The sequence below is a fragment of the Phytophthora infestans genome, genomic scaffold (genome assembly GCF_000142945.1).
Source record: "Phytophthora infestans T30-4 supercont1.30 genomic scaffold, whole genome shotgun sequence".
In the NCBI taxonomy this organism is placed as follows: Eukaryota; Oomycota; class Peronosporomycetes; order Peronosporales; family Peronosporaceae; genus Phytophthora; species Phytophthora infestans.
Window position 1 is genome coordinate 1,699,725 of NW_003303729.1, and position 12,547 is coordinate 1,712,271.

The following is a 12,547-nucleotide window of genomic DNA, read 5'->3' on the forward strand; positions in this document are numbered from 1 at the left end:
GGTTGCGCGTTGCTGTACCATGTACTGCTTCCGGTTCCCGTGGCACGTCGTCTTCATTGTCATGCGCTTCGTCAGGCTCGTTGTTTCTTGCTTGCCGGACACCGTCCGCAGAGTCCACTGCCGCCTGTTCCATTGGCGTTGCTGGTCGCTGACTCTCCGAGGCCGCCTGTCGTCGTGCTGGCGCTGCTGTACCTGTTGACGAGTCCGAGGACACCATTACCATCGTCGGCTGTGTCGTTGGGTTCGTTATCTTGGATACTGTCTTTGTCGGCGCCGATCTTGTCACTCCTGGAGACTGCGAAGGCGTCACCATTCCGCCAGGGGTCACCGATATCTGCACCGTTTTGGTTCTCGCCGTTATGTAGAGCTCCGACGTAACCCCACGTAGCTTCGTAACTTCGTAACTTTTGCGTAATCTACTCGTTTCTCGTATCAATCGTCAATCTTTGTCAAATTAACGCCCCTGTATGACCACCATGCAATAGCTTCTTGAACCCAGCTACGGGGCTTTGGTCGCCCAGTACCGATTACGTCCAAGACTCGCAGGCAGACGGTCGACAACTTATCGCCCGCGCCGGTAGTGTGCCTATAAGACAACACGACCTATTTATTAATTTGTGTTTCTGTTTCGTTCCTATTTCGTTCGTTAACGAACGAGCTTCTCACGTCCACGTCCTCCTGTACGCCGCTGCCACAACGACTCCACCAGAGTCTAGGCCGTCGCAAACTTAGCCACTCGGACCTTACGCCGCAGGCGCCCGTCCTGCTTCAACGCAGCCCTTCAGTCAGCGCGCACAACCACTGTCGTGCTGTGCCCAGGCTCACTTCGCCGTTGCAACCACCACGCACACTCTGTCCGTGACCGCCGTCCACTTGTCCGCGCGTTTACCAGCCTCGATGCGTCCACCGATGCTGTCGTTCGTTCTGTGTCGAGGCTCGCCGTCCCACTGCAGGCGTCTTCGGGCGACCTCAGTCCTTTGTTTGTTATCGGGACCCGGGCAGCGGGTCCGTCAACAGTCGTTCGTTCTTCTGTGTCGAGGCTCGCTGTCCACGCTACAGGCGTCTTCTAGCGACCTCAGTCCCTTGTTCGTTATCGGGACCCGAGCAGCGGGTCCGTCGACAGTCGGTCGTTCTTCTGTGTCGAGGCTCGCTGTCCACGCTACAGGCGTCTTCTAGCGACCTGAGTCCTTTGTTCGTTATCGGGACCCGAGCAGCTGTGGCGAGTGCACTTGTTCGTAAGTACGTTCGTTCGCTTCAGTTGCGTCTTGCACCGCCCGATTCGAAAGTGAGAGCCCTTCAGGTCCGTGTGGATCTGCGAATCCTCGTGGCTGCGGTTGTCAGCTGCTTCTACGACGCACGCCAGCGACTGCTCGCCGGGCTCCACTCTGCTGTCTTTCGTCTCCTTGGCCGCTATTGGCCATCGTATTCGTCCATCTCCGCAGGTCCAGGCTGCCAGACGTGCCGCAACCACGTCAGCTCCAGCTCCCGTCCTCGCGTTGTTCTTTCTGTCGTTGACCAGTTCGTACTGGCCGTCATCGTCGTCATCTACCGTGCGTCTCAACCTATTACAAAAGCTTTAAGAAACGGTAGTCCCATGACCGGAACTAGTGTAGCCATCTCAGACATGCCGGTGCTAGCCATCGTGAGCACCGAATCCAGAACACCCAATTGGCACTCCACTCTTCTGAAGAAGGACGAAGTGGTAGGCACTCCAATAAAATCACAACTGATAAAGCCGGCACATGAGTGAGCAGACAAATGAAAATCACAAGAGAGTTTGAAGTGGTCTCGCAGTAGGAATCGAAGCTTTCCAAACGCTCAATCGAATGGGAACCTTGACGATATGACTTGAATGTCGTTCCATCTCTGTTCTAGTTGACTCCATGCCGACCCCATGACACAGCTAAGTTACAAATGCAACGATGACAAATCTAGTTCAGGCATGGATGCTCGTAAATGAGCGTTTTTTTTACGTTAACGCCACAGAACTCAGATTTAGAAACGCTTTGTTTGCAATTGTGCGTCTTCAAGCGGCTAAGTTTCTAGCAAATCGATGAATGCTATGCATCACCCAATGCCAGCACTCATCAGATCTTATCAAAATTAAATTAAAAATTTAATTAGAGCAAAAAAGAAAGCCACCTTTAAGCAGGGGTGCCCAAAAATAGATACAAAAAAACAATTTCTATTTGTTTCTGTAAAATAATTCATTTTAGGACATGTCCAGCTTTTTATGTTGCCATTTTGTAAAACTAGGTAATTATTTCAGCTAAGGCCCCACCATTTTTTTTAATTTGCGGAGGCCATTCATCTAGTTCTAGATGAATGATCTCGTCTATGACGCTGGATATGATCATGCTCTTGAAAATGAATACATCCTACTACGACGTGACCACGGTTGAGCTTTGTCGGTAGATGCTTGCGATATTGCAATAATTTATTTGATGTTTTCTTTTACGCAGCTGTTTAATTTGTCTGTGTGTAAGCGCTATGCATTTCCTTCCAATTCAACTTAATGTATTTTGGGCATTCCTGCTTTTAAGGCTCCGATAGTACCTGCACAAGTTTTTCTTAAATTAAAAGTTAAGGCATGTCAAAATGTTTCGAAACTAATTCTGCGGTTAATTCATCGCTCCACGTAGCCACCTAAATCGAAAAGTAAATCAGCCCCTGAAGATACAAAAAATACACAATAACTTATTGTGTATTATGAGAACGTTCAGCGTCTTCTCATTTGCCCGGAAGAACCGCTTTTACGCCACATTTGTCCCTGTTCCTCCATTAGAAGCAGTGCCGTCTAACGTAGAAGTGATAGATCCACCTTCGGCGTCCCCAGTTAGATCTAACACCGCTTGTGACTCTGCTTCAGCGGCCGCGATATCTGCTTTCGACTTTTCTGTCGCTGTCTGCTCGGCTAGGATTGCCAACGGGTGGTCTCCATGCCTAGCCTTGATGTGGTCTTTCGCGTTGCTAGAGTTCTTGGTATTGCGGAGGGCCGCTTCCCAAGAGTAGCGATTTGTTTTGACACGACCTTTAATATCTTGGCAGCACAGTAGGCAAATATTGCGGTACACTCCGACGGACGGTTTCCAGGGGTTCTGCTTCTTGTATGGAACATCCAACGTGTGAATTAGATCCCATACTTCATCTGTAGTACCTGCTTTTCTGGAGTGTCGGACCGAAAGTGGAATACCAAGCTCGGATAATGGACCAGCTGGAGAGCAGTCTAGTGGCGTCGAGAGGTGGCTATCAGCTTTCAGCTGGGTAGTAGAAATAACCTTCGCGGATTTCATATTAGCAACCGTTGAAGTTGCTGTCGTAGTAGTCTTACGACGCTTGACCGGATGCTCACTAGAAGAATCGTCGCTCTTTGAAGGTGGGTCTGGCGAAAGGACGAAGTTGGAGTCAGATCCTTCCCAAATGCTAGATGAATGGGCTTTAGAGGCAATCCTGGGGCGTGCAGGACGCTTACCAATCGTCGATTGAGTGTGGACGGGATTGTTCACACTTGGGTGGGTGACTTTAACACAAGTCTGACTGCAAAATCTGTAATGTAGTGTTAGTAGGGGTATGAGCAATACAATCCAGATGAAATCAAGACCGCTACCTCTCATTCAGCGCCGAGTCAGAGCCCTCGAAAACTCCAATAGCACACATGTGGTGTGTGGGCTTCCCACACACGCTGCACGGGTCCATCTCAAGCATATTGTCTTCTTGGCAGCCTTTTACAGCACAGCCCATGCTCACAAGCAGTCTGACAGTTTTGTTTCAAAAGGGAGAATGACAATTTCCCTGCAACGAGGACTCAGTTCCGGATCCTTTAAAAGTAGTAGTCTGAAAGTACTATAGTACCGCCTCAAGTGAGTAATACTAATACTCATAGGAAATACCGTACATAGGGGTATGAATAGTAGTAATACTCCAATAGAAGTAGTATTAGTATTACCCAAGATTACTATTTTCGAGAATACTGTTAACCCCTGACAATAAGTCACACCTTTTTCGACTGTAGGAAAAAAAACTTACCTAGATGCGCCAGTTGGTACTGCAGCAAACCGACAATCTCGAGAAACAGAGTTGATTGCACAAAGTCCATTGACGCTTCAACCGCAAACGCCAACTGGTACAACGGTGAGAACGCAAACTTGTGACGAAGGAAGGAGTTCAGGAAGAAGAGTGAGCCGATTTCCAGCAAAGCAAAGATATAAATATTCGCTAGAGCAGTCATATCCCAATTCGAATTGCTAGGGTAGTAGATCGCATTGGGCAGATGCATCAGTACTATTTTGTTCGTGGCAAACACCAGTGGGATAACACACTCCACGTACTCCACCAGGGCCAGGTATTCCCAGTGGAACAGCAGCTGCAAGCTTTGTACTATCAGCTCTCTAGACTTTCTCCCAGTATGAATGGTCTTGTCTGAAACATGCCTAGCGTTGTTGGACTCGGGAAGTATAGCTGTGCCTTTCATTGTTCGACCATCTCTGTGGTGCTGACGTCGGCTCTTTCTTCTTCTGGTAATGAAGCCCTTGGGGCCGTACACACCTGTTGTGTCCAACACCTTGATATGTTCTACTTGCTCTTGAGTAATAGGATGCGGTAGACATGCCCAGAGTCGAGTGTGTTGGTGTGATGTCACCGAAAACGCACTGGGATTCCGAGCAATTGCAAGAATTCTCGAGAATAAGTCCGTTGTATCTGAGTCACTAGCTGAACTCTCGTCGTTGTAATGATGAGAAGTCGCAGGTTTACATTGATTCTCAATGAGTTCTAGAACCGTCTTGGCATTAGTTCGCACCTCACGAAATTCCAACATTGCTTGGCCTACATCAACAGCGATAAATAACAACGAGAGAATCAGTGATCTTGAAGTGGAGATGCAGACCGAAACAAACATTGCGCTGAAAAAATCGACCGTCATAGCGACAATGACGGGTATAAAGTCTTCCAGCTCTCGTGAGGCCCACATGACGTAGTGCTTTGCTGCAAATTTCCAGACTGGCAGAGCAACCAGAGCGACTCCTTTATAGACATCAGGAATGGATTCATAGAGCAATTTGTCGAGTGGGAAAACTGCACCAAGACTCACGTAAGCGAACAACAAGCATAGGTATCTCCGGATGTGCGGACGAAAAGGTGAATTCGAAGAGAATGGAGTCACTCCAAACACAATCACGAACATAATTGGCGTGAAAAGTCCCACGAGTACCTTGCCATATAAACGGTATCGGGAATCCAACAATTCTATTTGCCACAGCAAGCAAACATGTTCCCACATAACCAGCACACGTGCCAAACGCCACAATTATTCTTCGTCTGACTGTAAGACCGAAGTTGGGGAATAGTTGCGTAAATGCAGCAATCCCCATAAAGACCAAGATGAAAACCATCAAGCTAAACCATATCCAGAACATCCAGTTAGCCCTCCATCCTTCCGACGGAGACTGCAGCGGTAGACACTCCAGAAGCAATGCTGCAATCAACGCGGGTACTGGAGTAAGCATGCAGACTAGAATAACGCGTGTTCGTGATGTAGTCTTGCAGTAATAATCGAGACTTTCGAGACGTTCGATGGAGTAGGAACCCTGTCGACCGACTTGCACCTCGCACCACTTTTCTTCTAATCTTACTGGTTGAAGCGTGGCTAGTTCCCCTGTGCTGTTGTCTATCGCAGCAATTCGTTCGATTCATCCGTGTGAACACTTTCAAGTACTGGTGGCTTGAGGTAGTGAGTATTATCTATTAATAGCAATGGGAACAAGCAGCGTCATAATGTTATTGTTGACAATTCCAAAATACTACTACATACTACAGATGTAAAAGAAGTTGACCTGGTTGGAAATGAGACGCTCGGTCAAATGGGATCCTATGGCGTCCAACTAAGTGATCGTCCCGTTTCCTAACATCGTTGAGATGTTTTATTGCTGTACCTGTGTCTCCCCGAATAAAGTTATACTACGTGAAGTACTATTTACCTAAGGAACGATTAGTGATTGCGTGTTGGAACCTCGAACGCCAAATTACTATCGACAAATGCCAAAAATCGTGGTGATTTCTACTATCGACAAAGGCAAAAAAACGTGGTGATTTCTACTGGCGTGGATGGAATACTCAACATCCAGACCATTCGCACCTGTGGTACGCTCTAGAGCTATTGGCGACGCGTGGGGCAGTAGTTCAGAAGCTGCCAGTACTGCACGTGGCTTTGCATTATGATAGCGGAGATTTGGTAAGGTAACTAATTGTCAGCACTGCCTCACACGAACGCCTTGTGATGACACAACTAAGAGAACTTGCAGCCTTGACTAATGCTGTACGTGCAGCGCACAGCGTTTAAAGGGCCTCCTCATCTTTCAAGTAAGCCGACAGAATTTAAATATATTCCAGCCACGCCCATCACCACGTCTTTTGGCAATTATTTGAAAACACCCCGTGTTTTGTCATTGCCGCCGACACGACCCCATCATCAGATGTCAGCCAGGCAAAAGACGAAAGAAAATAACTTCTCGTTGTCAAGGAGGCAATTAATCTTCCTTGTACTCATCTCCCATCGCTTCTTCTATCATGCCCTTCAGCTCCAACCTGTCGGGTTAAGATCAACCACAGACACACACATTCTTGTCAGTCTGTAGCCCCATCCAGCGACACTTTATTACAGGCCACCGACCGGATCTCCGATACTTCGTCTCCTTGCAACACGTCCTTGACGAACTGCGCCTCTACGCGCATCTGCACCATCTCCAATGCGCCTCGTAGCACGCCACAGAGCACGTTCGAGTACCACAACACACCGTACGCGCTTGGCGGCAGCTCCACAAATTCTGCGAGCAATAGCAAAAATTACAGAATACTGTCAGACACTCCGAATTATTTACCAGTAGGTAGAGCGCTCTACCTGTGAGCGGATTGTCGTAGATCAGGAGACTACAGGCTGTGCCCTCGGTGTTCCACTGGGCAACCTCCACGTTAATGCCCAGAAACATCTTGAAGGCCACCTTGGCAACCACCTCAGACGTCTCCTTGAAGTCCTGGCAGTTGCTCACTCCAGACTTGGCCAGAAACTCGTCTACGAGTCGCACGCCAATGTTATAGCCCCTAAAGCAGAATAAATGCAATTACTAAGCGTTATTTTGTTGCGTTGGCTCGTCAAGACAGGAAGGTAATTTGTTACATTTTGTCAAGCTGCTGGTTCACAACTTTGAGGTCCTCGAAGTCCTTAATGAGCTGCGTGACCAGCGAGCCGTACGTCAGCGCGAACAACTCGCCGTTCTGACGGAGGAGAGAGCGTGAGAAGATTCAGCGAGTGGGGGTGGCGAGAGAACGCACCACTTTGGGCATTTTGCTCCAGGCCGTGTCGCCCAGGCGCTGGTGCGGACGCGGGGTCGACATGTCTTCGCAGAGGATTTCTCTGCGAACCTAAGACTTCCTCGTAAGTTCGGATTGACTCAAAATATTAAGTTAAATTTTTTATAATCGTGTTTTTATCTTAACAGAAAGCATTTTTAAATTTTGAAATTTGCAAATTGCTAAATTAAGATATGTAGTCTTCTTCTAAATGCTCTTATACTGTAAATAACAGCCTCGGAATCCCAGTGCGTTTTCGGTGACATCACTCGACTCTGACATGTCTACCGCATCCTATTACTCAAGAGCTAGTAGAGCATATAAAGGTGCTGGACAAAACAGGTGTGTACGGCCTCAAGGGCTTCATTACCAAAAGAAGAAAGAGCCGACGTCAGCACCAAAAAAATGGTCGAACAATGAAAGGTACAGCTATACTTCCTGAGTCCAACAACGCTAGGCATGTTTAGACAAGACCATTCATACTGGGAAAATGTCTAGAGAGCTGATAGTACAAAGCTTGCAGCTGCTGTTCCACTGTGAATACCTGGCCCTGGTTGAGTACGTGGAGTGTGTTATCCCACTGGTGTTTGCCACGAACAAAATAGTACTGATGCATCTGCCCAATGCGATCTACTACCCTAGCAATTCGAATTGGGATATGACTGCTCTAGCGAATATTTATATCTTTGCTCTGCTGGAAATCGGCTCGCTCTTCTTCCTGAACTCCTTCCTTCGTCACAAGTTTGCGTTCTCACCGTTGTACCAGTTGGCATTTGGGGTTGAAGCGTCAATGGACTTTGTGCAATCAGCTCTGTTTCTCGAGATTGTCGGTTTGCTGCAGTACGAACTGGCGCATCTAGGTAACTTTTTTTCTTATAGTCGAAAAAAGGAGTGTGAGCCTTTTATATAAATAAGGGATAAAGGAGAAAGACTTGCAAGTTGAACTACTGTACTGTAGAACCAGCGACAGCTACTGCACAATGTTTCCAGCGTGAGATCGCCTAGAGAAAAGATGGAACGATCTCTCCATTCTCTTCGAGTTCACTTTTTCGTCCTCACTTCCGGGGATACTTACGCTTGTTGCTCGCATACATGAGTCTTGGTGCAGTTTTCCCACTCGACAAATTGTTCTATAAATCCATTCCTAATGTCTATAACAGAGTCGCTCTGATTGCTCTGCCAGTCTGGAAATTTGCAGCAAAGCACTACCCTCACGAGAGCTGGAAGACTTTATACCCGTCATTGTCGCTATGACGGTCGATTTCTTCAGCGCAATGTTTGTTTCGGTCTGCATCTCCACTTCGGGATAACTGATTCTCTCGTTATTATTTATCGCAATTGATGTGGGCCAAGCAATGTTGGAATTTCGCGAAGTGCGAATTAATGCCAAGACGGTTCTAGAACTCATTGAGAATCAATGTAAATCCGCGACTTCTCATAATAACAATGACGAGAGTTCAGCTACAGTACTTACAGTAATTAGTCTTCGTTCAAAATTAGTCTATCTTCATAATTAGTCTATGGAAGACTAATTAATGGTCTGTAGAAACCACGAAGTTCAAAATTAGTCTTCGCTATATAGTTCAAAATTAGTCTATGCTGGGCACGTCTTGAAGTGGTTTGGTTTCTGCCCATGACCTGAGTTTTGGGTTTTAATTATTATATTTGTGTCCATTGTTCAGCTTATTTTCTCATATTATTTCTTCTGGTTCAATTCCGCTCTTCTATCCGCCTAATTCTTCAAATATGAAAAGTTTTCTATACCGTACAACCAACAAAACGAAGGATGTGTGGTCTCGAATGTGGAACGAGAAGAAGATCGAGCTAATCGAAGATAAGCAGTGGCAAAATAATATACGAAAGGATGGCAGCTACTCGGGTAAGCTAAAGAAACCCGGCAAACGTTTTCTCCTTGAGCTAGCGGCTGCAGCAGTTCGTGAAGTAAACAATAAGAGAGACAGCAACGGGATCAACTACGCGCGCAAGGCGATGATGCGCTGTGGTTTGTCATTAGGTGTTGATGGGACGTGGACAACATCACAACTTTTTCCTCACTTAATTTTTGATAAGATCTGATGAGTGCTGGCATTGGGTGATGCATATCATTCATCGAGTTGCTAGAAACTTAGCCGCTTGAAGACGCACAATTGCAAACAAAGCGTTTCTAAACCTGAGTTCTGGGGCTTTAAAGTAAAAAAACGCTCATTTACGAGCATCCATGCCTGGAATAGATTTGTCATCGTTGCATTTGCAACTTGACTGTGCCATGGGGTCGGCATGGAGTCAACAAGAACAGAGATGGAACGAAATTCAAGTCATATCGTCAAGGTTCCCATTCGATTGAGCGTTTGGAAAGCTTCGATTCCTACTGCGAGGCCACTTCCTACACTGGTGTGGGTTTCGTTTGTCTGCTCGCTGAGTGAGCTGTAGGAGCTGGATAGTGTTGTGTCAAGCGCTGCAAGATGAAAAATGCTCCATGGCGGACGTCCGCTTGCTATTGCCGCATGTGCTGCTAAGTATCCTGTTGTGGCTGCCTACTTCACTCCGAGTGTATTATCCACTCAACGGATTTTGAGATGGCGATCGTCAAGATGCAGAGCGATCTTCCGCTGGTTACCAGTGAGCAGCAGGCCGTGGAGGAGTTTGCCGTGGAGCCAAGCGAATCTGCCCCTCCTTCGCGTACTCGTGTTGACTTTGCATCAACCGTCCTTCGGCAGGCCAAGAAGCAGCGCTGCACATCTCGCATTTCGACGAGCTACTCCACGCACTTTTCATAAAAGGATTAAAATGCTATTTCCCAAACCGAAATCACTGTACTGTACATAAAAGGATTAACATTTTATTTCTCAAAGAGCCCTTAACCGAAATCACTGTAAGGTAAAATGCCAGTTTACAGATGACCAACTTTAAAAGCTCATAATTTTCAACGGACATTGAAGATGAGAACAAAACAACCACGACTGAAATTATCAATATCTCGTCTTTCTTATTATTAAGCGCATTACATTAATTGAGTACTATTCGGCCATCAGAGGCGGTTTGTAATTACCATCTTTTTTCGTCGTGTGCCAGTTTAAGACAATTTTAAATTTGACTTGAGTATGGACAAGAGACTTTTATGTACGATCGTGCACGTACTGTTGAATTTCTGTAAATTCCGATTAGAACCCACGTAAAATTATACCCTTGACTTGGATCAAAATAGATGGTGTATTAAAATCCGGAGTATTTAGAAGCTCATCTCGAACAGAACCGTATCACTGCTAGCAACTTCTGACTGCTGCTGCACTAGCACCAATTCGCTCTCCATGCCTTGTTCCTCTTCGTGTTTGTGCTCGTTCTCGTGGTTATGATCGTGGTTGTGATCGTGGTATTGCTTTTGATGAAGCTCCTGGTCCTGGTGATGCATACCACTCGCTGTCGTTTTTGTAGAAATTCTGTCTCTCTGCGATTTTCTTGTTTGCTTCGGCGCGTTTCGTTGGGAGGGCTGGTCAGGTTGCTGAAGCATCTCACGCGTTAGCAATCTACCAGCCACTGTTTTGGTTTTTCTTTTCCTACTCTGCTTTTGTTGGCGACCGGGCAGAAGCAAGATATCGTGCTGTACTGTCTCCTTGTATCGCAGCCAAGAAGCCTTTTTGACGGTAGCGGAAACTCCGTTGTGTTGGAAATTGAGTAGCTTCTCGTGCATTTTTACAAGATTTAACGGAAAAATGCCGCAGCTCTGAAATCCAGATGATATATTGCTGTTGAAATTGCAACTTGTCCACGCTAGTGCGGCCATTTGAAGAGCCTTTTCCTTGCTGATAGTATTAATCTCGTTAGCTCGAATATTAGCATCAATAAGATCTTGGAGCGTATTTTTGAACGAAGAAAAAACGGCAGTATCCAATGGCTGCAGTAAGTGTGTGCCGTTGAAATACTTTTTTTGGCTTCCTTGGGCAGAGTGGGATCAGGTCCGCGCCGTTTGCTGAAGATGTACGGGCCGTTATTCCCGTTCTCACGCAAATTAACGTCCTCTCCAGTCCACCGGAACAACTTTCGAGCTGGAACACCGCTCTCCTCGCCAATAGCTTCAATGTTGCCTCCCTCGCGAATAGACCTCACCAATTTCATCTTCTTCTTGCTGCTATACGTTGTGCGACACTTCATGGTTGGAAGCCAGATCAAAACTGACAGGTATTCGTGGAGGCGAGCGCCGCTCTAAAAATGACCAATCAGATGCATCTACGACTGCTATTGGTGCGCCTTAAACTGATCCAAATGACTTAAACTGGCATTTTACCTTACTGTACTTGTTTGGCTTGTAACAAATCATTGAAGATGCATTGATGATACATCGTGAAAAAGAAATTCATCTTAATCAACGGGAACTAAAAGCTATTATAGTAGAAGAATCCTGTAAGTTTGTAAAAGCGCTAATTTTAAACATACAAATTGCGAATAGGACCGGTCAACTAAACTCGTGGACCTTGACTGTGCTGAAATAGCAACTAGTCTGCTAGAACCCACCAGCTTCAACATGTCAGCGTGGAAAAACCTAGAGAAGAGGTGGAACAATCTTCAAGTTGGCCGCCATGGTTCCTATTCCGTTGAGCGCCTCGAGAGCTTCGATTGCTACTGCAAGGTTGCTTCCCAAACCCGAGTGATAGTTTTTATTCTGGTCACTCCGCTGCCTGCTCTTTTGGTGGTGATTTTATTGGAGTGTCTACCGCTTCGCCCTCCTATGGGTCGATTGGGTGTTCTGGATTCGACTGACATTGATGCTGTTACACTATCGCTTGCACTAACATTTCTGAGACGGCCAAACTCGTTCCAGCGATGGAGGCACCATTCTTAAAAATTCTGGTTGCGGCTGTCTTGGTCGTTGTGGCTAATATGGCAACAGCGTTAGCTGCATCAAGCCGTATCGGATTTCCTCTTTCCAGGCTGCAGGTCTGGTGGTTATGATTTACGTTTCGGTTGCGCTTGTGCTCGTGTTCAGCAAGGCTCCATTAACGAACGCTTCTCCATGTCGCCCGTACCTTCGGCGATTTCAGCGCTTTTATGTTGTGTGCATGGCCCTTGTCGCGATTCATCCTTTCTATAAAGCTTTTCACGATTTGGTTCCGGCTGGAAGAAATAACATCAGTAATCTAACCATTGAATTTTTGTACGGAAAACTTATTAAATATGTAAAATATTCTGCAATACTTAATGACTTACA

General features: G+C 46.4%; 3 protein-coding genes across 3 annotated transcripts; 1 reads left to right on the forward strand and 2 right to left on the reverse strand.

Annotated features, from left to right (window-relative positions):
• Positions 1-821: 821 nt before the first annotated feature.
• PITG_13985 (uncharacterized protein) lies at positions 822-1,896 on the reverse strand (the record flags this gene model as incomplete). Its single annotated transcript, XM_002899594.1, has 3 exons — positions 822-947; positions 1,244-1,562; positions 1,892-1,896. 3 exons carry the CDS (start codon positions 1,894-1,896, stop codon positions 822-824), a joined length of 450 nt encoding a protein of 149 aa, XP_002899640.1.
• Positions 1,897-6,385: 4,489 nt separating this feature from the next.
• Positions 6,386-7,410, reverse strand: PITG_13986 (trafficking protein particle complex subunit 3; the record flags this gene model as incomplete). Its single annotated transcript, XM_002899595.1, has 5 exons — positions 6,386-6,582; positions 6,668-6,821; positions 6,896-7,095; positions 7,172-7,269; positions 7,327-7,410. 5 exons carry the CDS (start codon positions 7,387-7,389, stop codon positions 6,525-6,527), a joined length of 573 nt encoding a protein of 190 aa, XP_002899641.1.
• Positions 7,411-9,920: 2,510 nt separating this feature from the next.
• Positions 9,921-10,121, forward strand: PITG_13987 (uncharacterized protein; the record flags this gene model as incomplete). The annotated part of the gene is made up of 1 exon (XM_002899596.1): positions 9,921-10,121. The coding sequence occupies one exon, from the start codon at positions 9,921-9,923 to the stop codon at positions 10,119-10,121; it is 201 nt and encodes a 66-aa protein (XP_002899642.1).
• Between the last annotated feature and the right edge of the window lie 2,426 nt (positions 10,122-12,547).